At 41.6% G+C, this 25,765-nt stretch overlaps 1 protein-coding gene across 1 annotated transcript in view; it reads right to left on the reverse strand.

The window, feature by feature from the left end:
- LGMN (legumain) overlaps nucleotides 1-25,765 on the reverse strand; it is a 208,962-nt gene that overhangs the window by 10,008 nt on the left and 173,189 nt on the right. Inside the window, exons 12-13 of the mRNA XM_044074652.1 lie at nucleotides 17,260-17,430; nucleotides 7,938-8,005 (exon numbers count right to left, since the gene is read on the reverse strand). Of these exons, the coding sequence (XP_043930587.1) occupies nucleotides 7,938-8,005; nucleotides 17,260-17,430 (239 nt within the window). The remainder of the gene's footprint in view (nucleotides 1-7,937; nucleotides 8,006-17,259; nucleotides 17,431-25,765) is intronic.

The raw sequence follows: 25,765 nt of genomic DNA on the forward strand, positions 1-25,765 counted from the left end.
CATAAATTCAGTACATCATAGGTGTGCCAGCACCTTCTTGCATTTATGGACTTGCTCAGATGCCACACTGGCTATTGGCTCTAGCTTCACACATTACAGGATACTAAGGCATTTGTGAAAAATAAGCCAAGCTATAGTACAGACCAGAGGAAGGGCAGTGAGATGGGGCAGCAATTGAGCCAGCCATCTCTCACCACCACAACTTTATAAATGGCAAACAGCAGTGTATTTCTACAAGTGTACGTCTGCAGTGCAGACTACAGTGAACTGTGCCTTCTGCTATACCTAGCAACCTATAACTGAATAGCTGTACCAGAGCTGTACATGTACCTAAATCTGTATTCAATTACCCTACAGTCATACATGAACTACTGTTTTTAGACGCAACATTAGTTTTTTTAGCAAAAACATTACAACATTTACGTGTGCATTACACTACTATTTAATTACTGTAGAATGTCTGCACCCCAAGACTGTATAACCTAGGAGCAGGGTACAATTAGGTTATACACATAAGCAAGCACAAGGGATTTTACCCTTTGTATTAGTGAACTTGCCCTTTGTGACAGCTAGGGTCTTTAATTTTATTTTTTTTTCACATTTTCACTTAAGTGTTCCATCACTTAAACAAAAATTATTTAACTGAAAAGGAATGTGGATAGTCACTCCAAAGGAGTATCTAATTAAAAAGAGGTTGGCTGAATAGGGACAAGATATTAACACGGGAGATATTGTCATTAAGTATACATATATGCAGTATGCTGACTTGCCACACTACGGCAAATGTTTGTTTTACTTCCTTGTTGCACTAGGTTCACCAGTTTGATTCTCAGCTGTGATACCTTCTGTGCAAAGTCTATATCATCCCTTTCTTTGGGTGATCTAGTTTCCTCCCACATTCCATATACATTTCATAGGTGATCTGACAGTACTCTGACTGTCATCAGGTGTGTGCCACATGTGAGAGAGTGTCTATGTACATCTAATGACAGACTGGCACACTGGCCAGGATTACATACTCCGTCTTGCACCCACTCTATACTATATCTACATTATCTGGTGCCTGTACAGTTACTTAACAGGCAGCTTACTAGAGTTAACATATCATACAAGACTGTGACTACAAATACACTACTGGCATTCATTTCTGAATGCTAGCATTGCACTAATGCACCATCGGCATCTACAAATTATGTCACTTAGCACCTTTCACCTGGGGCAGTCTCTCCCTTTGCTCCACTCTTCATACACCCATACTTTTCAACTATAAAGAATTTTGCAGAACATTCTGATTTTCCCTCATATTTCTACCTGTCCACATATGTTTTTTTTTCTTTTTCTAGGCTAATCCCTGAAGATTACAGTCAGTAATGTCAGATGTTACAGTTATACACTTATTATTCAGAAAATGTATGTTGATGCAAAATCTGTTGTGTGACAAACTTTTTAAGTGAATTAAAGTAATATGCAAAAGTTGTACCCGATTATGTGGCTCTGTCCACTCATTATTTTGGTTTTGTCCAGAATTCTTAAGCAAAGAAGGTGACAGGTAGGGTGCTACACCTTTGCATCGAGTCAGTGACTGTAAATTTACTGCAGCTATTATTAGTGTATATTTGAGCCTGAAATGCTCTCTGATCAGCTGAATGAACAGACTGTGCAAAGTCCAATTACTGCAGCTATTATTAGTGTATATTTGAGGCAGAAATGCTCTCTGATCAGCTGAATGAACAGACTGTGCAAAGTCCAATTACTGCAGCTATTATTAGTGTATATTTGAGGCTGAAATGCTCCCTGATCACCTGAATGAACAGAGTGTGCAAAGCCCAGTCAGTCAAGAATGATAAACTGAAGAAGCAGCTTGTAAACGGAGAATGTAACCTAACCCAGTGTTTGGTGACCACTGAGGTAATTAGATTATAGACCCAGTGTTTGGTGACCACTGAAGTAGTTAGATTATAGATCCAGTGTCTGGTGACCACTGAGGTAGTTAGATTATAGTACCATAGGAGGTTACTAATCTAACGGCCAGCTTGTCAACAGAAAACGTAACCTGACCCTGTGTTTGGTGACCACTGAGGTAGTTAGATTACAGCATCATAGGAAGTTACGAGGCTAATGGCCCTAGAGACCTTTTAGGCCTAGCCAGTCATGGTCCACTTTTCCCAACTGTCAATGCCAAGGGGCTAAAATTGCTTTGGAAGACAACCTTGGGGGAATGTCTGGTCAGGGAAACAGTTGATGAACCACTAGATTGTGCTACTGCTAATTCTGTGTGCTTGCTTCCACCTAGTCAGAATGTTAAGGTATTATGAAACTCAGTGAAATCATAACCCAATCATTTTTATTATACTAAGAATTTAAAAAAAAAAAGCATTTGTAAACTATTTTCATTGTAGCATTTTGCTGTAATGACAAATCAAACCAACTTGACAGTGACGTTAGTCTCAAAGATTCTAGTACTCCCTGCCAGCACCTTGATACTTTTCCAATAATAAGTAATTTAAAGGGGAGGACTTTTCTCATCTATGTCTGCAAGATTATTTACCCAACAGGCCAGGAAAATATGGTTCTTTCATGCTTGTGGCTGCGATCAAGTTCTCCTTAGTCCATATTTAGTCCAAACCGCATGTCAGTACTGTAACTACATATTGTTTAACAATTAATATAATGACTATCATGATAACTAAGACCCAGAAATGCTAAACTGTCATTAGCCATCGAACCTACAATGATTGGGAGGATGAAGCTGTTCAAAGTTCTGCCTATGACCTACTGGAATTAAGATGCTGATAGTACCAAACAAATGGCTAGACTGCATACTTCTTCATAAAGTACAGAAAATGGGCAGGAAAACAACCAACTGTTTACTTGCCCTTTTGCTTTAGATATGAAAGCACTTACATTACAAATCTCTGTAATATTTTTTGAATTGTCACATCTGCAACTCACATGCAAAGTACAGTTGCCAGTAAACTGAAAATGACTGCAACAAGAACGCTAAGGGCCAGTGTAGGCTGACTGCCACTACTCTAGACTTTAACAATGCATGTAGTGGTTTTATTGTAAAATGTCTGGAGGTTTTCTTTCTGGCCTCCATCTCAAAATGGGCCCAAACACAAGGAACAAACTGTTAATAAACCATAAGAAACAACTTAATTACAAATCAGTACTTAGACTGAGACCAGCGAATGGTGTCAGAACCATGGCCTTAAATTCAATGCCGAAAAAATGTGTCGTCATCCCCTTTGGGAAAAACCCAGTTCCCATGAACTACACATTCATGGTAGTCCACTAAACACAGAAGGTGTTATAAGAGCTGTGGGAACACAGGTTGACAGCAACCTCTCTTTTAACCACCACACTGCCACTGTGGTCAGAAAGTCCTTCTACATGGAACATCTCATTACTAAGGGTTTTGCATCCAGGAGGAAAGAGGTCATTGTCTCCCTCTACTCTTCCCTCATTAGGCCAATCATCGAGTACAATGCCCCATTTGGCGCGCACCTCACTAGACACCTGCAACAACTGGAGAGGCCACAAAAGTACCTCACAAAGAGGATCCTAGGGCTTAAACACTTGTCCTATATGGACAGACTCAAAAAAACTCCAACTACTCTCCCTCTCATATCGCCTACTTAGAGGTGATCTTTGCTTGACTTATAAAGCCATGTCCGACCCAGCTCTGTTAGAAATGCTACATCTAAAGAAATCCCAATCCCTCCGCACTACACACTCCAGAGACCTCAACCTCATTACCACAATCAACAGAATGTGTTGGAGGGACAGGTTCATAACCCCGAGACTGCCCATGGTATGGAATAGACTTCCCATACATGTCAAATAGAGCACCTCACTGGTCCTTTTCAAGAGAAATCTTGATGAGTGGATGGGAGATAGAAAATTTACCATGGTGATCACTTCAGTGGCTCTACTCAACAAAGGCACTGGAAACTAAGGTCGGGTGGCACGATGCCAGGGTAATTCTATGGGCTAGGCTTGTAAAGGCTCCAGGGCCATTAGCCCAGTACACACCCATGAACTTATGAAGCTATATGAACATGGTTAAATACTGTTCTATTGGTAACAGCAGGCAGAATTCCGCACAGAACCCAGGAAAGTTTCACTTAAGTTCTGCTGGCACAACAGTCCTTCCAAAACAATACCACCAGCAAAATGATGCATTCGCTATACTACTGTTAAATCTTACCTAAGAAAGTATACATCATAAACTAAAAATCAATCAAGAGACAAAATAGCCTCAAAGTACCAGTGGTACTCAGACAACAGCTGTGCACTCAACACACACACACACACACACACACACACACACACACACACACACACACACACACACACAAAACTTTAGTGAAAAAAATACACACAATGGTAAGATTTTATGATGAGTGAACTAATGATATGAGTGCAAGAAAACCTAGTTACTTACTACGAACCTTTTTGGGGAACACCTTATATCGATTTTAAAAAAGACTGTGTAGAAGATATTACTATAGCAACTGCATGTTTCAAAAAAGGGATATTCATTGGAATTTAAATAAAAACAGTCTTCTCGAATAAGGACTACTTCCACGTTGAAGTAAATGATGCTTCCCTTTTTGTACAACTATGTAACACAGCAACAGCTGGTTGCTGCATTACCCTTTTCACCTGTGTATGTAAAGTGGGTCATCGTGTGTGTGGAAATTTCTTGCTTGCTTGCTGGTGTTACAGTGAAAACAATGATTTTTCAGAAATGATGTGTGTTGTTCTGGGGAGATTCTCCTCCCCAGTGTTGTGTAAATATAGAGTTGGTATAGATATGTTTGATATTTCTTTAATCTGTGAAATTAAAATATATTTGTAAGGTTCGAGCACATTACTTTCAGGCGACTGAAACTTCATTTTCCATAGTGGAAGCAGAAAGTGTGTGTGTGTGTGTGTGTGTGTGTGTGTGTGTGTGTGTGTGTGTGTGTGTGTGTGTGTGTGTGTGTGTGTGCACATGTGTTTGTGTACGCATGTTTATATGTGTGATCACACAGATAGTATCATAAAATATTTTATTCTCTACATTATGTCAAGAGCACCTTTGCAGCATATGTCATGGACTGATTATGCTCCAAAACTGGGAAAAAATGGCAACCTTGTTATGCAGCTCTCTGAGAAAGAGGTGCATAACTTAGAGGATTATGATCAAATCCTTGATCACAACCAGATTATTACACGCTTGACACATGGATGCCAAAATAATAAGTGGGAAGCTTGTGAGGTAAATCTTGGCATCAATGTCAAGAACACATAATAAAAAGTTATGGTCAATGAAGTGATCAGAATTATTTGTAGTGCATGGAGCTTCATCTGTTCCACATACTTCCATTTATAGGAAAAAATGTGCAAAGTGTTTTACCAGCTTTGAAAGATGGTAAAATACTTATCAAATACTTTCAAACAGCAAGCAACATACATCTCAGCTTATTTGCTTAAGAATTCTGGGGAGACAAAAGACCAAAATCAGGGAGAGTTTTTCAATATTGCTCTTATTCACTTAAAAGTCAACAGAACAACAGGTTATGTATTTTCTGAATAATGAGAAGTTTGAATTCTGACATTTTTGACTGACTATAATTCTCGGCTGTTTACCAGAAAATCAAAAACATATGCGAAGGACAGAGAAAAATATCAGAAAAACTCAGGGACAACTGACAGGCAAGGGGAGCAGGCAGAAACAAAGCTGTTTAACCATCTGCTGCTGGTCTACTCCTCCATAACTGCTGTTATAATTGAGTCTTTCACTAGGCAAGTGTGTAACAAGTTTCTTATTTTCCCTAATACTGAAACATAATTATGACACTCAATGCATGGTTTCCTATGAGTGGCTTAGAGCTGTTATGCTCTAGTCTCATGCTACAGCATAAACAGTGGCTATCATAGAATAACATAGAGACTTCAGAACACCTTTTAAAAGCTGTAAAACACTTCTCACTGCCATGCAAAAATTGTAGACGTTAACAGCTTTTAAAGCTGCTAGTCTATCAAAGAGATAATTAGTTTCTATTTACTGTCTGCGTGTCACAGGTCTTGATTACAATCCGAAACATGATCATAATTTTCTAGATAATACATGTAGTGTGCTGATTACTCTCCCACACTGAAAGAAAAACAACCTTGTTGTTGCAAGGTTCATATGCAAGAGGCTAGCTGTTATAATTTTTTTCAGCAAGGTTCAAGTCTGGACCTTGTAACTATATAATCTCTGTGTCGCCACACGAACTAAGCCACTATGTAACTGCATGAGAAACCAACTATACCAGCTTTAAAAGCTGTAACATACACTGCACAGACATACAAATGTTAGTCAGAAGCAAAGTGCACCACTAGTTGCATAAGTTATGTAACAGCTTTAAAATGCACTTCACAGTCCCACACTTTTATTTTTTAACGTTGCAATAAGTATAGGTAGCTAAACTGCCACATGTACTGCAAAGAATTATGACCAAGTATGTCATCATAAACATTTGTTATGCATTCTCTAAACTGACTCAAGAGACTCATCTCTCAAGTGAAACTAGAGAGATGAACTTCTTGAATACATTTTAGTAACACACAGTTCATTAATAACCAAAGGCCCAATCGAAGTCCTGTGTATTAGACAACATCATATGTAATTGGAAGAGATGCTTAATGTATGGACTCCAGTTATTGCTACAATGAATTCTAAAAATAAGACCTGATTTCCTCAAAACTCCCATAAAATAGAGAAACAGAGAACAACATCAGCAATAATAACGTGCCAAGAGGGAATTTAATACCAGCTGGAACTACTGAGTATATCCATGTTTAATACTTCTAAACAATACTTCAAACTCTAATAAGAACAAAAGAATGTGAGCCTACTTACACACTGCTGCAAAAATAGAAAAGCTTTTCTACAACCTCAGTGTTTTATTTCACATCTAATGTTCATTCCAAGAAAAAAAATCATTATTTGTGTTATTTGTTATTCTGGGTCCCCTTTACATTACCGAAACGACACTTCACCGACACGCGGAAGACCGAGACGAAACGACCGACAGGTAAGTTGACCGAAAAGGTGATTTGCCGACAGCCGAAAGACCGACAAGGGTAACGTGTGAGCGCGACTCGGTAAGTGTGCGATAGCGACGGAGTTAGGAGCGGTCAGGTAAGTGTGCGATATTGTGGGATTTTGGGTTAGGGTGTGGGAAAGGTGAGTATGTGGTAGTGTCGGAGTTAGGGTTCGAGTAAGGTAAGTGTGTGATAGTGACGGACTGTAGTTTAGGGACGGGTTAAGTGAGTTAGGTTTAGAGTGCGGGTAGGGTGAGTGTGCGATAGTGACGGGCTTTATGTTTTAGGGTGGGTTAAGTGAGTTAGGGTTAGGGTGCAGGTAGGTTAAGTGTGCGATAGTGACAGTCTTTAGGTGTAGGGGTGGGTTAAGTGAGTTAGGGTTAGGGTGCGGGTAGGGTAACTGTGCGGTAGTGTCGGACCTTAGGGTTAGGGTTTGGGTTAGGGTTAGTGGATATGTCATTGTGTGTCATGTGTAGTTTACGTTGTTTGTGTCGGTGTAATTGTGTTTGGTTTTGTGAGTTGTCGGTGTTGTGTGTTTTCGGTTATTTGGGGTCTGTGTTTTGTGTGTCGGTGAAGTGTCGTGTCGGTAATGTAAAGTAGACTCGTTATTCTACGTTATGCTATTTTATTGTTTCCATTTTTTCTTTGAAAACAGGGGTTTCATAGTGCGATTAAAATTCATATCCCCAAAAGGGCTTACTTTATTCACAGTAATATGGTAGAGACCTGTGACATCTGAAAGTGGCTGGACCATTTTATCAAAACCATACCTTCTACAAGCCTCATTAATCCTACAGAGAAGTTGAACAACTGACTGATTCAAATAGAAAGCTGGGTTATAATATCCAGACACTTACCTTTCAATAGGATAGTTTGCTTCACAGAGATTAACCAGTGTGTAAAGTTGACGAAGTGCATATTCATACTGTAATTCAAATAACAGGGTGTGAATTTGTGGAAGAATGGAAAAGAAACAAGAAATATGATACTTGCTTAAGAAATAAAATAATAACTATCAATTGTCTTACAAACTGTAGCATTGATTTGTGCCTTAAATAAACATTACACTATTGTCCATACATGGATATCATATTAGTACAAAAAGCACAGTTTAGGAACGTCAGAAGCATGAAAAAGTTTATCTAGGTATAATAAGAATTTGTGGTCTGCCTGAAAATCTGCCTTTCCAAAATATCCAGGTATGGTTAAATAAACAGAACATGCATGGCTTTATTAACAGTTCTATATAATATTTAGTTCTGGAAAGAGATTGTATAATTCCTTATTCAAGCAAATACAGGGAACAGCAGCAAAAGGCGATATGGTGGTGAAGTGAGTGTTCACATTTTGCCAAATGCCATACCAATAGTTTATGGACTGGGAACAAAATCAGCCATAATGCTAGTATCCCATGGGTAGTGGTTAGATTAAAAAGGAAATCCTGACAAGCACAAGAAGCAATAACACAAAAGATTAAATCAGACTGTCAGAAAGACAGTTATTGTAAGTGGAAAAATATAGCAAAGGAAAGTACAGTTGTGTACACTTACCATAAATGTAGATGTTCGAGTGTATTCACTGTTGCAGTCATTACATTTGGGTAATCTGCTGGCAGGTTGCCCTCAGTCGGCCAGAATTCCAAAGTCTTGGGTCCTGCGTCGGTTGCTGTCTTCTCTTCCATGACATCAGGTCGTCAGGGGTATAAAACATGCAGCCGACGACCTTTTCTTTAGTTTTTCTTGCCCCAGATGTCAGGTGCCCCCAAAACGGTAGCAAATATATACATATATATATATATATATATATATATATATATATATATATATATATATACACATGCAGCAATATAAACTTTACCTTCATCTACAAGCAAATACACCACATAGGTTGTAGAAGATAGAGAAGGAAAGATAAACTCCAGAAAGACAGGGGGATGGCGGGAGGGTAACCTGGACTGCAACACTGAATACAGTCGAACATCTACATTTATAGTAAGTGTACACAACTGTACTATGTTCTTCGTGTTTCACTGTTGCAGTCATTACATTTGGGTAGAATCCCAAAGCTATGGTTGGTAGGCTGCAGCTAAACAGCTTTAGGTGTGGCTATAAGGCCCTGCAGAACTGCAGTGGCAAAGCCTGCCCTGGGCTTAGAGTAGAGAGGCAAATGATAATGCTTTGTAAAGGTGTGAACAGAACTCCAAGTAGAGCCTCTAGAATGTCTTTATTTGGTACTCCTCTGAGAAAGGCCGTTGAAGTAGCTGCAGCAATGGTGGAATGAGACCTAATGCCCTTGGGCACAGGTTTACCATGATGTAAGTAGCAGAAATGGATGCAGTGGCTTATCCATCTTGAAACTGTCTGCTTTGAAATAGCCTTTCCTTCTGATCCTGCAGCATATGTCACTAGTAATTGCTCAGTTTTTCTTAGAGCTTTAGTCCTGCTCAAGTAGAATCTTAGCTGTCTGTGTATGTCCAAGGAATGCAGAATTATCTCCCCCTTGTTCCGTGGATTTGGATAAAAGGTTGGCAGATGAATCGCTCGGTCAAGAGCCACACTGGAAACCACCTTAGGCATAAATGTAGGATTTGTACTCAGAGACACCCTGTCTGGGTAAAATATGATAAAAGGCTCTACAGCCATGAGGGCCTGTAGCTCTGAAACTCTTCTTGCTGAAGTAATTGCTAGTAGCAGAGCTGTTTTCCATGATAAGAACTTTATATCAGCTGTAGCAGCTAGTTCAAATGGAGGCAGGGTGAGCTTTTCCAACACATAATTGAGGTCCTGTGCAGGTAATGGTGATCTTCTAGGAGGCCTTTAATTTTTTGGCTCCTCTAAGATACTGCTTTAGTAAAGGATGAGAAAAGATTGGTGGCTCTGTGTTGTAATGAGCCGAAATGGCAGAGGCATGGATTTTAATTGATGAGAAAGATAGGCCTTTGTCAAGCATCTCAGTTAAGTATTGTAACATCTGAGGAATATTTGGTTCTGCTGTATCAGTTCCTTGTGCTTGATTTCAAACACAGAATCTCTTCCATTTATCAGCATAAGATTTTCTAGTACTAGACCTTCTGGCTTCCAAAATGACATCCATCACAGCTTTACTGAGAGGTGCTGTTTGAATAACTACATGATCAGCCATGCTGCCAGGTTCAGTGTCCGGAGTTGATTGTGCAGGATCTGATTGTTTTGCTGGGACAGTAGTTAAGGTTTTGAGGTAAGGTCCAAGCTGGGTATTGAGACAGGTTCCTTAGGATTGGGTACCAGTATTGGCGGGGGCCAGTCCAGGGCAATTAGTATCATCTTTGGTTTCTCTTGTCTGACTTTTAGGAGGACCTTGGGAAGAAGAGGCAGAGGAGGAAAGGCGTAAACTGATAGTTTTTTCCAACTGAAGGATAGGGCGTCCACTTTCCATGCTTGTCTGTGATAAGTCCTTGTGCAGAATATTTTCAATTGATAACTTTGAGGAGAGGCAAATAGATCTATGTCTAGGCTCCCCCATTTCTGTTATCATGCTGAAGACTTGTGGATTTAGTTTCCACTCGTGAGGATCCATAAGGTTTCTGCTTAAATCATCTGCCAGAGTATTTTGCTTTCCTGGCAGGAATTGAGCTTGAAGATGTATTTGGTAGGTCAAAGCTGTGTCCCACAGTGCCATGGCTAATCTGCAAAGGGGGTATGAGTGTGTGCCCCCTTGCTTGTTTATATACCACATGACCGTGGTGTTGTCCATCTTTATCAGTAGTTGTCCTGGATGAAGTAAGTCTTTGAAGGCTGTTAGGGCATTTTGAAAAGCTAGCATCTCTTTCTGGTTGATATGTAGATGCATTTGTTTTGGGGTCCATATGCCCTGAATGCATCTTCCTGCCATGTGGGCCCCCCAGGCATAATCTGATGCGTCTGTTGTTAAGGTTTGGCTGGCAGGGGGTAGAGTGAAGGCCCGTCCCATGTTTTGGTGACATGCCTTTGCCCACCATAGAAACTCCTGTTGTAGGCAGGGAATGAGAGGAATCATTGTTTCCAGACTGTGAGAATGTTGACTCCATAAACTTTTTAGGTACCATTGAAGTTTCCTCATACGCAGTCTTGCATATGGAATCAGTAGGATGCAGGATGCCATGAAGCCCAAAGCCTGCAGAATTTGTCTTGCAGATAACTGGGTTTTTGTTGCCATCAGTTTGAAGTAAGTAGTCAGTTGCCTTTGCTTGTCTGGCGTGAGGTAAGCCATCTGGGCAGTTGTATTCAAGCTTGCACCCAGGAATGTTATCTTTTGAGAGGGTACCAGTTGTGATTTCTTTTCATTTATTGTGTACCCTAGGCATGTTAGAAGCCTTTTCACAAACGCCAGGTGTCGAAGAAGAAAGTCCTTGTTCTCCGCTTGAATGAGACAGTCGTCCAAGTAAGGATATATTTGTATACTTCGTCTGCAAAATGCAGTTACTGGTGCCAGGCACTTTGTAAAGACCCTGGGCGCAGTAGATAAGCCAAAGAGCAGTGCAGAGAATTGGTAATGCATTAAGCCAGCCTTGAATCTAAGGTATCTTCTGCACGATTGTCTTACTGGGACATGCAGGTATGTCTCTTTTAGGTCTAATGTCACCAGCCAAGTATTTTTGCCCAGCATGGGCAGAAGCTGCTGCACAGTCAGCATTTTGAATTTTGGAATGTCCAGTTATGTGTTCAAAATCGATAAATCCAGTATTGGCCGCCAGGCCTTGTCCTTTCTGGGTACCAAGAACAGTCTTGAGTAAAAATCTTGTCCTTTTTCCTGTTCTGGTACTGGCTGAATGGCCCCCATATCCATGAGGGACATAACCTGTTTCTGTGCCTCTACCCATTGATTTTTTGGCAGATCTGGCCAACCGTTTGCCATTGGCAGAGTGTGGAAATGGAATCTGTATCCTTGTGATATTATGTTTAGAACCCACTTGTCCTGGGTTATTAACTGCCAATTTTGAGCAAAAAGTGCTAATTTTCCCCCTAAGGGTTCTGCCAAAAGATAAGTGCTTGGTGTAGGCAGAGGGGAGTCATTGGGACTGTTTTCTGTAGGTTTGTGCTTTATTTCCTCCAGACTTGGAGGCAGAAGTGCCCCATTGCTTTGACCTGTATGAATCTTGCACCTGGTATCTGGAACCCTTAGGGCATCCGGATTTGCCCCTTTGAGCTCTGTCTGACACAGGAAAGGACCATTTTTTTGTAGGCCAGTGTCTATTGAATCTCGGTGGCTGCACTTGTAAGAAGTCTTTAACAGTTTGCATAGACTTAGCTTTGTCTTCCATTTTCTTTAAAACCTCTTCTGCCTTAATACCAAACAGAGTATCATGCTGTAAAGGTGTATCTAGCAATTTAGTTTTAACATGATCAGGCAACTTTTTCTCCTTTACCCAGGCATGCCTCCTAATCACAGATCCAGTAACTGCAGCCCTGCAGGAGGCCTCTAAGGAGTCAAAACCACATTGCAAAGTATGCTTTTCAACTTGTTCAGCTGCATGCAATAATTCCTGCAATTCTTTATTTTCTTCACATTCAGAAATCAACATAATTTTCTGTTTCAGCAATCCCATAACATGTTCTTGATACTTAAGCATATGAAATTGACAGTTTAAGGCCCTGACTGCCAAGGCTGCAAATGTATAAACCTTTTTTCCCCATCTGTCCAATGCCGTTGAATCTCTGTCAGAGGGGGTAGGATTTTTTGCTGTTGAGGCCTTAACTCCCTTTGAACCCTATGAAATAGTTTCAGAATCAGCAGCAGGATTTCTAAATAAAAATTGATGTGAGTCAGGGACCCTGTAATATCTGTCAGGCTTACTGGGAGCCGAAGGTAGGGAGTCAGGGGTCAAGCTTGACTCCGAAAACACATCATCCACAATGTCTAAAACAGGGGGAATGGCTAAAGGCCTGTGCTGAGGGAGAAGGAGGAAATCCCTGAGCCTCTTTTTTGATTCTGAGAAATCTTGACTCTCCCAGTGAAAATGCTCCCTCAAAGTATGCAAGGTTTCTCCAAATGAATAATTCTCAGGAGGAGAAACAGATGGTATAGACTCCTCTGCATCAGAATCCTCATAGGGAGGTACAGGTAATTCCTGATCAGAAGAGGAATCAGAAGAAATAGAAACCTGATCTGAAGATTCATAATCAGTGTCTTGCCTAGGCCTCTTATCTGGAGGGGGAATGGGTACCGCTGATCAAGGTAATAAGGTCTTCAGCCATTTTGATCATCTGTTTTTTTAGGCATAGAAGCCTGTGCACGTGGCTCATGCGTCAGTTTTTAGTTTTAGAAGTTGCTTTTGTCTTTGGTTTTGCAGCTGTCGTCGGTTTGATATACAAATGTTGAGGTCTGAATACACCCTCAGAAGCCGGTGCCTGCTCAGCGGCTCTGGACCCATCCGAGGGAGATACATCCGTCTGTCCAATACCTTGAGTGTCTTGCGGCATGCCGGACTCCACATGGGTGTCGGTAGAGGCCTGCGACTTCAAGGTAGCAGATATCAGGGGCTACGAAAGCGCCTCACTGAGTACCGGCAAACAGGCGACTAGCTTAGAAGAAGCTTTGTCGTCGGTTTTGGATCTCGACTGCCTTTCTTTGTCCTTTTCTTTGCGTTTTTTATGTACTCCGGTAGTTGGATTGCTATCCGATGACATTTCTGGGTAATTAAATCTGTTTCCAAAATACTTTGAGGCAAAAATATACCGACACTTAATAGTGCGTTGGTTAAATCTAGCACAAAACCGACAGCTAGGCATGTTGTGATTAGGGCCTAGGCAAGGAATACAGTATAAATGGAAATCCTTATGAGGTATTTGCTTCTCACAAGTAATACAATTATTAACTTTTTCTGACATCGGTATGGAGCAAGAAAAAAGTTTCCCCAACGGGGTACTTAGTTTCAGTGAAGAATTCGGTTCTGAAACTCAAACTCGAATATTTCAGTAGAGGCCGACCGGCACTTGCGAAATGCTTCTGCTTTGGGCACAGCGCGGCAAGAAAGACTAAAGAAAATGGCGTCGGCTACATGTTTTATACCCCTGACGACCTGTCATGGAAGAGGAGACAGCAACTGACGCAGGACCCAAGATTTTGGAATTCAGGTCGACTGAGGGCAACCTGCCAGCAGATTACCCAAATGTAATGACTGCAACAGTGAAACACGAAGAACATCAGGCAGTCTTGCATATCACATCATCTCATATGTGACAATTATTCTGCTACATTTGTTACTCTGTTGGCCAAGATAGACAATTTACCATGTCTGCTGCTGTCACACATACTTTAGTTAATATATTGGGAGTTGGGAGCTTAGGTTTACTGAAGGTCCAATAGCTATACCAGTTGCAGTGGGAAGGACACATACAGAAAGCAAATTACAGCAAACAAAAGAAATTAAACTGAGATAATCTTAAAACCACATTCCCTAACTTGTCCATTCCTGAATGTGGTAGCTGTGGAAAAAATTTATATATACATATATATATATATATATATATATATATATATATATATATATATATATATTGTCTACAAACACACACACACTAAAATTAATTGAAACATTCAAGTGTCAATGTAACTAACATCAACCCAAAAAAAAAAAAATGTTTTTGCAAGATGGAAAGCTCCCCTATACCCCAAACACATTCTGTTAATTATATTTTCTAATCCTGAGAAAGCACTATACCTGGGAAAAGGGCATACTCTCCAACCCCAGTTATGTAGCATCCTCATACACCTGTCGACCAGCTGTTTAGTTGACCAAAATATGCTTACTAAGCAGATGATGACTTTAACAACACAACTTAATTACGAGCCCTTGCTCCTATATAGAATTACAGAAGACGAAATCACAAAAGTCAACCCAATAAGGAAGTTAATACAATATCAAAAGCTGTAATTACTACTTCACCTGGGATTTATCAAGTCCAAAGGCCAAAAAATTAAACTGGATGAAACACGTGGAAATTTCAGGTTGATTAAACAAATAATTTTTGTAGGGGACAAGTCCTCCTTCCCCGCATCCTGACACCCACTAATTTATATGTTCCAACGCCATGGCCACACAACTGCTAACAAAAAAAAAAAAAAAAATGATAAATGATCACTCACAAACAACAAAAAACAAAAAGAGAAGAAAAAGAAAGAAAAAGGAAATCAATCACAAACAACAAAGAACTGAATTCATGAGAAAATGAAACTCAGACTTAAAAACCATAAAAATAATAAATAGACAAGTAAAGCATAATGATAACTATCGTACTGTGACTGTCTTAATAGCTAATACAGTACTGTCAATGAACATGTTTCCCTACGTTAGTGACTGTATTATAAAAAGACGTAATCCTGCACAAATATACTGTGTATCAGTATTGTTTCTGCCACTTAAATTCTTCAATTTGGAGTTCATACATACTTGTTCAATCTGGAAAGGTTAAGAATGGTTCTCCAGGGTCCATCCTTTCTTGGCACTAGGAAAATTGCTAGTGTAACATCCCTTAGCCTACCCTGCACTAGGAGCTCACCCTACCACAGGCTGCTGTAGCAGTTCCTCCAGCAGAGGTTGGGGACTAGCAGCTTCTCTAAGAAAGTTGAAACAGCCAGGAAGTGCAGTTTGTACATCTGGGCTACAATCTGTGGTATTCATTTTTACTCTGTTATGGCTTCCCAATATTTTTCAAAAAAGTATTAAGCAACCCTTAATCTTAGAGAGGGCCTGGGGTGATTTAAGGTTAGTGTGGGTATTCTGGGTGAAAGTAAATAAACAGCCTCAACTGCTCCCTGCTGTAGGCCTCCAAGATTTCCTTTCTGATGCTAACTTACCATCCCTGGGGGGAGGTCGGGACAGTGACCTAGTCTGCTACACTACTGACAATGTGCCGAAGTTGGGTGTTATATCAGAACACTGTGACAGCCTTGCATGAATGCAGCCTCCAAGCAGAGCTGTAACATGCTGTAGCTGGGCTCAGCACATGCACAGAAGCTAGCATGTCATTGTGGAGTCAGAACTGTGGAAACAGCTCATGTTGGACTGCCAAGGAGTGAACTGGAACAATACGGAAATCTGCAAAAACCCTAATGGCAGCTTAGAGCGACAGTTCCCAAAAGTACAGCAGAATATAGTGGTATTTAGATGGCTAGAGGCCATAGAGAAAATCTTGTATAATGATCTCCCACAGACAGCATAACGTTTGTAATACACATACTGACACTGTGTCCTTGTGCTGTATCCAATGAACTAAATCTAGTTCACTGTTTTGATACTCTTACACCCGTGTCATTATGTTTGAATATCTGAATTAAACTGTATTCAATGTCAAGTTAAAGCACACTTTTTGTGGGTGAAGAAAGCCCCTCCACATTCCCCAACTGCACCCAGTGCATGTCCCTTCCATAGCAAAGGTCTCCTTCCAGTCTATGACATTCAGTCAAAAGTGAGACCTGGCTTTCAGACATGCAGATCCTTCATCCTCTTAAGCTTCGTTTTCCCTGACTAGGACTATAGGAGCAAATGGTCTCACAATAAAGTCCGACAGGAAAATGTTGAGTCCACTGAAAGGATTTAGCTGCAAAGTTCTTTTTCTTGTTCGATATTATTGTCACTTTCTGTTTTTTCCCCTGCACTGCTGAATGAACTAATATCACTAATGCAACGTATTACATAACGAGGAAAAAATAAAACAATTAGCATTTATGTCAACAGTATACTTTTGTTTGTTTTAAAAGTTCAGTAGCAACAGAAAAAAACTACCATGACCACATCTACTAAGAAAAGCAAATATTTTGGCTGCAAACACACAGACACACACACACACACACACACACACACACACACACACGCACACACACACACACACACACACACACAAAAAGGTTCACAGACAAAATCAACATGTCAGCTTCTCAGCCTAAAAGGATTTCAACAGCAACCTTTGTACTGCCAGCATCATTTTATCATGGCAAACACTCAGAAAAGAATAAAGGAACACCCTTAACTTAATTTATAAAATAGAACTAAGTGGTTAAGTGTTGTATAACAAACATTGCAAACATAAATCTATAATAAACTGCCAGTATCTGATGTGAGCACTGATGTTATGATACTAGAGTAAGAGTATGCAGAACTAGTTATGCTATTTTAGGTTGATTGGAGGGCAGTCGTGTCAGAGTAAGTTAAAGTTTTCTTACCATTGGGGAGTGCCAATTAAAACAGCGTGTCTTGAAGTGCTCCACTGCTGTCCGGTAGCATCTGTGATTGGTGAGACGTTGTCGGGTGGTAAGAATCTGCTGTGCAGCTTCTGAAGAATCGGTAACAATACGCACTATCCTTGCCATGGTGCCCTTAATAAGTTGCCTTGTCTGAGTGAAAAAAAAATGGGCATCAATGAACTGACATTTCTTTCAACTTGACAGATGAAGCAATCTCTTTCCTCCCACTCCAACCTTTCTCAAAGGAACTGCTGAAATGTTTTTCAAAATTCTCTTACAATATGGCAAAAGAATGAGTTATGTGCATAACATAATGATAGATCCATGTTGTCCTATTTTCTTCTGGTTCAACTGATGGAAAGTACAGCTGTGTACACTTACCATAAATGTAGATGTCTGAGTGTATTCACTGTTGCAGTCATCACATATGGGTTATCTGCCTGCAGGTAGCTCTCAGTCGGCATGAATACCAGAGTCTTGGGATTTCTGCGTCAGATGCTGTCGCTTCTTCTATGATGGAAGGTATAAAACATGCAGCCGATGCCATTACATCAGTTTTTCTTGCCCCAGATGTCAGGAGCCCCCCAAAATAGGAAGCAATTACATGGTATGGAACACCCCCAGCAAAAAGCAAATACCAATGATATAAGATATGCCAAACAAAAAAAGATAGGTAGAAGTAAACAGAAGCCAGGGGGTTGGAGGGAGGGTAACCAGGACTGCAACAGTGAATACACTCGAACATCTACATTTATGGTAAGTCTACACAACTGTACTATGTTCTTCATGTTTCACTGGTGCAGTCATCACACTTGGGTGCATTCCCAAAGCTGAGGAAGGGTGGAGGCAGTCAAGAAGTGTTAGGGCTGGCAAGCAGGCCTTGTAAAACTGCTGTAGCAAAACCTGCCCTGGATTTGGAAAAGATATGTAAGTGGTAATGCTTGGTGAAGGTGTGTACTAAACTCCAGATTGCAGCTACCAGGATGTCCCTGGTCAGGACTCCCCAGAGAAATGCTGTAGAGGTTGAGGAAGCCCTAGTGGAATGAGTTTTGATCCCCTGTGGGATAGGTTTTCCATGGTGTTTGTAGCAGAAATGGATGCAGTGTGCTATCCATTTGGAAATGGTTTGCTTTGAAATGGTCTCTTCTGCCCCTGTAGCAAAGCTGACTAGCAGCTGGTCAGTTTTTCTGAAAGGTTTAGTCCTGTCAAGGTCTAAGCTGTTTGTGCACGTCCAAGGAGTGCAGGATCCTTTCCCCTTTATTCTGAGGATTAGGGAAGAAGGTTGGTAAATGGGTGGATTGGTTTAGAGCCACACTGGATACCACCTTGGGCATAAATGATGGGTTAGTCCTGAGGGAAACCCTGTCCGCATGGTAAATAATGAAGGATTCCACAGCCATAATAGCCTGTAACTCAGACACTCTTCTTGCTGAAGTGATGGCTAGAAGTAAGGCTGTTTTCCAAGAGAGGAATTTTAACACTGCTGTAGCAGCAGGCTCACAAGGGGGAAGCGTGAGCTTCTCTAGTACAAAGTTAAGATCCCAGGCAGGAGTGGGAGCTCTCCTCGGGGATCTTAAATTGTTAGCTCCTCTCAAAAACTGTTTGATCAGAGGGTGAGAGAAAAGGGGTGGTTTAATATTGTAATCTGAGATGGCAGAGGCATGAATCTTAATTGACGAGAAGGATAGGGCGTTGTGGAGCAGCTCTGATAGGTAATCTAGCATTTGAGGTAAGGTGGGCATGGCTGTGTCCTTTCCTTGAGAGTGACTCCAAGAATAGTATCTTTTCCACTTTTCTGAATAGGATTTCCTAGTACTAGGCCTCCTGGCCTTGAGGATGACATCCAGCATCTGTTTGCTAAGGGTTGCTGGTGGTGTACTCATGGAATAAGCCAGGCTGCAAGATTCAGGGTTTGCAGCTGAGGATGCAAAATCTGTCCCTTCTGCTGGGACAGCAGAGAGGGGGTCTGATGTGGGTGCCAGGGGGGCACTGCTGTCAGACTGCGTAGGAGTGGGTACCAGTGCTGGTGTGGCCAGTCCGGTGCAGTAAGGATAGTCCTTGGCCTGTCCTGTTTGATCTTGAGTAGTACTTTTGAGAGGAGGGGCAGAGGGGGAAAGGCATAGATTGAGAGGTTTTCCCATGTAAAGGATAGAGCATCAACTTTCCATGCTTGGCTGTGGAGAGTTCTGGTGCAAAATTTTCTCAATTGATGGTTTTGCGGGGAAGCAAAGAGTACCACCTCTGGTGTCCCCCTCCTGTGGATTAGAAGTTTGAATGAGTTGGGTTCCAGTTTCCACTCGTGTGGGTCCAGTAGATTTCTGCTTAAGTTGTCTGCCAATGAATTTTGTTTGCCTGGCAGGAATTGAGCTTGCAGGTGCACTTGATTGCTCAAGGCTGTATTCCACAGGGCCATGGCTAATCTGCAGAGTGGGTAGGAATGAGTTCCCCCCTGCTTTCATAACTGTGGTGTTGTCTGTCTTTATCAAGAGTTGTCCTGGAAGGATAAGGTATTTGAAGGTTGTCAGTGCATTCTGTACAGCTAACATTTCTTTTTGATTGGTACGCAGGTGAATTTGCCCTGGCCTCCATTTGCCTTGAATGCATTTGCCTGCCAAGTGAGCCCCCCATGCATAGTCTGATGTGTCTGTTGTCAGGGTTTGGGCGGTGAGGGGTTGCGTGAAAGGGAGTCCCTTGTTGTGGTTGCAAGCCTCTGCCCACTAAAGAACTCTGTCCTTAGACAAGGAATTATAGAAATCAGTGTTTCCAGGTCCTGAGAATGTCACCATATGCAGTCTTGCATATGGAATTAGGAGAATGCATGAGGCCATGAACCCTAGGACTTGCAGTATTTTTCTTGCAGATAGCTGGGTATAGGTGGCCAGTACTTTGAAGTAATTTGTCAAATAAACCTGTTTTTCTCAAGTGAGGAATGCCATCTGGGAAGTTGTGTTCAACCTTGCTCCCAGGGATACAATCTTTTGGCTGGGTACCAGATGTGATTTCTTTTCGTTGATGGTGCACCCCAGAGCAGTAAGGAGTCTCTTTACAAACAAGGGTGCTGAAGTAGCAATTCCTGACTGTCTGCCTGAATCAGGCAATCATCCAAGTATGGGTAAATTTGAATATTTCTCTGCCTGAAGTATGTAAAGGCTGGAACCAGGCACTTTGTGAATACCCTGGGTGCAGTAGAAAAGCCAAAGGGAAGTGCATAGAGCCTGCCCTGAAACGTAGCTATTTCCTGCAAGATTCCCTTATGGGGATGTTCAGATAAGCTTCTTTTAAGTCTAGGGTGGCCAGCCAGGAGTCCTTGGCTAGCACAGGAAGCAGCTGCTGGAGTGTAAGCATTTTGAATTTTGGTACCACCAGGAAGGTGATGAGAATTGACAGATCCAGGATAGGGCACCAAGAGTTCTCTTTTCTGGGCACCAGGAACAGTCTGGAGTAGAAACCCTGTCACCTTTGCTCTATTGGAACAGGTTGAATAGCCCTGATACTGAGAAGAGAAAAGTACATGCTTTTGGGCCTCTGCCCACTGGTTTGGAGGAAGGTCTGGCAACCCGACTGGGGCTGGCAGTGAGTAGAAGTATAATCTGTATCCCTGGGATACAATGTTTAGGACCCATCAGTCCTGGGTAGTTTTCTGCATGCAGGGCGAGTTTTCCTCCTAGGGTGCAAGTACTTGGGCATGGCTGGGAAGGATGATAGACAGGTCATTGTGGACTTTTTCCATAAGGGCGTGGCTTACCACTCACTGTTTTTGAGGTGGGAGCACTCCATTGTTTGGATCTCTGCATACCCTGAGACTTTAGTCTTTGTGGTCTGTTGCTCCTGGGCTTGGACTGAGAAGGTCTGGGAGGGACTGGAAAGGACCAATTTTTAAAAGGCCAATGCCTACTGAATCTGGCTGTACCTGTAAGAAATCTTTAACAGTTTACATAGATTTAGCTTTTTCCTCCATCTACTTAAGAACTCCTTCTGCTTTTGTGCCAAACAAGCACTCTTGGTTTAATGAAGCATCTAGTAATTTTGCTTTGACATGGTCTGGTAGGATTTGTTCCTTTAGCCAAGCATGCCTTCTCAGAACAGACTCAGTGACAGCAGCTCTGCAAGATGCTTCCAAGGCATCAAAACCACACTGCAAAGTATGTTTACCAATTTGGTTTGCAGAATGCATTAACTCTTGTAAATCTTTAATTTCTGTACAATCAGGAATCAACAACATTTTTTGTTTAATTAGTTTCATAATATGCTGCTGGTAGTTCAGCATGTGAAACTGGCAATTTAAAGTCCTGATGGCAAGAGTTGCAGAGGTATATACCTTCTTACCCCACCTGTCTAAAGCCCTAGAATCCCTGTCGGAAGGGGTAAGGTTTTTGGCTGTAGAAGCCTTAATACCTTTAGGTCCCTGGGAAATGGTCTCTGGATCCACAGTAGGATTTTTAAAGAGACATGTGTGAGAGTCAGGTACTCTGTAGTACCTGTCAGGTTTTCTAGGAGCTGGTGGTAAATTATCAGGAGTAAGATTGGATTCTATGAAGACATCATCTACAATATCCAGGAGAGGGGATATAGCTAGAGGCCTGTGCTGAGGCAAGTCTAAAAATTCTCCAAGTCTCTTTTTGGACTCTGGGTAGTCCTGGCATTCCCAGCAGAAATGCTCTCTTAAAGTATGCAAGGTTTCACCGAAAGAAAAGTCCTCTGGAGGGGAGGCAAAGGGAATGGAAACCTCTGCATCTGAATCCTCATAGGTGGATAAGGGTATGTCCTGGTAATTAGAGGGGTCAGAGTCATCGGACTCATGGTCTGTAGAATCAGAAGGAAAATCAATTCTTTGTCTTTTAGAGGGGGAAGGCTGGCTTCTCCTAATTAAAGTAATAAGGTCTTCAGTCATTCTAAGCATTTGTTTCTGTGGCATGGGAGCTTGAGAATGCGCTTTGGTCGTCGGTTTTCTAGGCGTAGTGTGAACTCTTGGCCTGAGAAACTCGGTAGTTTTAGTCAGAAATGAAGTAGGTTTAATACGAACATCGGAAGGTCTGAATACACCCTCAGAAGCCGTTGCCTGCACAGCAGCTCCGGACCCATCCAAGGTAGAGACATCTGCAGGTTCTATAGTCGAAGAAGCATCTTGCGGCATACCGGACTCTGAATGGGTCTCAGCAGAGGCCTGAGAATCTGTAGAAGTGGGTATCAGGGGCTGCGAAGGCGCCTCACTGAGTACCGGTGGACTGGCGACTAGCTCAATGGAAGCGTCATCGGCAGTTTTGGACCTATGTGGTCTGTCTCTGTCTTTATCCTTACGTTTTTTCGGAAGATCGATAGTTGGATGGCTTATCAAAGCCATTTTGGAATACAGAGAATGAGAGCAAAAGAATTTAGTGACAAAGAAAGCCCAACGATAAATAGTTAGGGCATTAAACAAGGCACAAAACCGACAGCGAGGAACGTCGTGGTCTGGGCCTAAACAGGTGATGCAGTAAGAATGAAAATCTCTGTGAGGTATTTGCTTTCTACAGGCAAGACAATTGTTAACTTTTTCTGGTATCGGTTAGAACAAGAAAAAAGGATCCCCAATGGGGTACTTAGCTTTAGAAGACTTCAGGTTTGAAACTCGAAAAATGAAAATTTCAGGTAGCGTCCGACCAGCACTTGCGAACTGCTTCTACTTCGGGCTACCGCGTGGCAAGAAAAGCTGATGTAATGGCACCGGCTGCATGTTTTATACCCCTGATAACCTAACGTCATGAAAGAGGCGACAGCATCCGACGCAGAAATCCCAAGACTCTGGTATTCGGGCAGACTGAGGGCTACCTGCAGGCAGATAATCCAAGTGTGATGACTGCAACAGTGAAACACGAAGAACATCGATACTGCTCTTTAGGAGTGACCCTACAACCTATCCTAAAAATATAGACCAATACCTTGCTTTCTGACAATGTACAAACTATATCCAGGAATTTATATTGACAGAGGTTTACAGTCATTTAGAAGAAAAAGATAGTCCACACCAGGAGATCACACGCATGTCTTTATTAACAACTTAGATTTATAACTTTAGCTCTTTTGTCCACTTGTTGTGGACTTCATCAGAATAAAAACAAACATAACACACACATTATTTAAAACACTAATCGACACTCCACCCAAGAAAAACTACTGGATAATTAAATATTTAAGCAAAGTACATGGGTCACCATGGGGGCCTCTTGTGCCCCAATTTTTGTCACTGTGGTAATGGTAGAATGGGAATATAAATTAATTCTACAGTCCATATACTCTGAATATTGGTCCCTCTATGGATGTTATTTGGGCAGCACAATGGTGTAGTGGTTAGCATTGTCACCTCACCGCAAGAGGTTCTCTGGTTCAATTCTTGGCTGGGGTGCCTTCTGTACGGAATCTGTATGTCCTCCCTGCATTTGTGTGGGTTTCTTCTGGGAGCTCTGGTTTCCTCCCACATCCCAAAGCCACCATGCAGTAGGTGGACTGGACACTTTAAACTGTCCCTAGGTGTGAGTGTGTGTGTGTGAATGTGTATAGTTCACCCTCCAGGGAGGGTTGGGCCTTAAGCTAGCAACATGAGCCCATATAACCTGCAACAGCTACAGAAACAATGAGTGCTGAAAAGTGCTCATTGCACGATGTACCTCATGGTGTGTAAACGGGAAAGAGAGAGAGACATGGACGTTATTTGTATGACATCATTATATTTTGGACTGGAAGTATGGAGAAACTCCATAAGCTTTTTTTTTAATACATCAACAGCACTACTAATTTCCTTAGATGTAACATTAACTATTCATATAACAATATTATTTTTTTGGATGTCATCATTATCAAAAATAAGAAGCAAAGTGATTTTGAGTTAAATATATATATATATATATATATATATATATATATATATATATATATATATATATATATATATATATATATATATAAAATCTACATATTCTAAAATGCATCTCCATTACACTAGCTGGCACCCTATACATCAGAAAAAAAGCCAGATTACTGGCCTCAAACAGATGCCCTACACTGACTGTCTCAAAAAATTCCAGCTTTACTCCGTAGCATATCGCCTACTCCAAGGTGATCTCTGCCTAACATACAAAGCTATGTCAAACCCAAAGCTGTTGGACATGCTGCACTTAAAAGAAATCCCAATCCCTCCGAGCTACATGCTCTAGGGACCTAAACCTTGTCACCACAATAAACAGGACATGCTGGAGGGATAGATTCCTGTCCCAGAGACTTCCCAAACTCTGGAACAAGCTACCCATCTATGTCAATCAAAGTTCCTCATTAGCACTCTTCAAAAAAAATTTTGATGAGTTGATGGGAAATAGGAAAAACAACCCGGGGATCACATCTGTGGCTCTGCTTGATAGGGGCACAGGAAAATAACTTTCTTGGGTAGCGTAAGACAGGAGAAAGTACAGTTGTGTACACTTACCATAAATGTAGATGTTCGAGTGGATTCACTGTTGCAGTCATTACATTTGGGTAATCTGCTTGCAGGTTGCCCTCAGTCGGCCTGATTAACAAAGTCTGTGGTCCTGCATCAGTTGCTGTCCCTTCTTCCATGATGTCAGGTTGTCAGAAGTATAAAACATGCAGCCGATGCCATTACATCAGTTTTTCTTGCCCCAGATGTACACAAAGGTATACCTCCAACAAAAAAGCAAATACACCAAAAAGGCTTTTAAGCACAGTGAAGGAAAGTAGAGATATATCCAAAAGAAGTTAGGGGGCAGGAGGGAGGGTAACCGGGACTGCAACAGTGAATACACTCGGAACATCTACATTTATGGTAAGTGTACACAACTGTACTATGTTCTTCGTGTTTCACTGTTGCAGTCATTACATTTGGGTAGATTCCCAAAGCTATGGTTAGGAGGAGGAGTTTAGATAGCATTAGGGCCAGCTATAAGGCCCTGCAAGACTGCAGTGGCAAAGCCAGCTCTGGATTTAGAGAAAATTGGCAAATGATAATGCTTGGTGAAAGCATGTACAGAACTCCAGGTAGCAGCTTGTAGGATGTCCGTGGTAGGAACACCTCTGGGAAAGGCTGTAGAAGTAGATGCAGCCCTGGTGGAGTGAGGTCTGATCCCCTGGGGGATAGGTTTCCCATGGTGCTTATAGCAGAAATGAATGCAATGGCTTATCCATTTAGAAATGGTTTGTTCTGAAATAGCCTTCCCCTCTGCCCCTGCAGCAAATGCTACCAGCAGTTGTTCAGATTTTCTTTGAAGTTTAGTCCTGTCCAAGTAGAATCTAAATTGTCTGTGCACATCCAAGGAATGCAGAATCCGTTCCCCTTTGTTCTGTGGATTGGGAAAGAAGGTTGGCAAATGAAAGAACTGATTAAGCCCCACACTGGATACCACCTTTCGCATGAAGGATGGATTGGTTCTGAGTGACACCCTGTCCGCATGAAAGATGATGAAAGGCTCCACTGCCATAAGGGCCTGTAACTCAGATA

This window comes from Protopterus annectens, chromosome 6.part0 (genome assembly GCF_019279795.1).
Source record: "Protopterus annectens isolate FY-2018-M chromosome 6.part0, PAN1.0, whole genome shotgun sequence".
Classification (NCBI taxonomy): Eukaryota; Metazoa; Chordata; order Ceratodontiformes; family Protopteridae; genus Protopterus; species Protopterus annectens.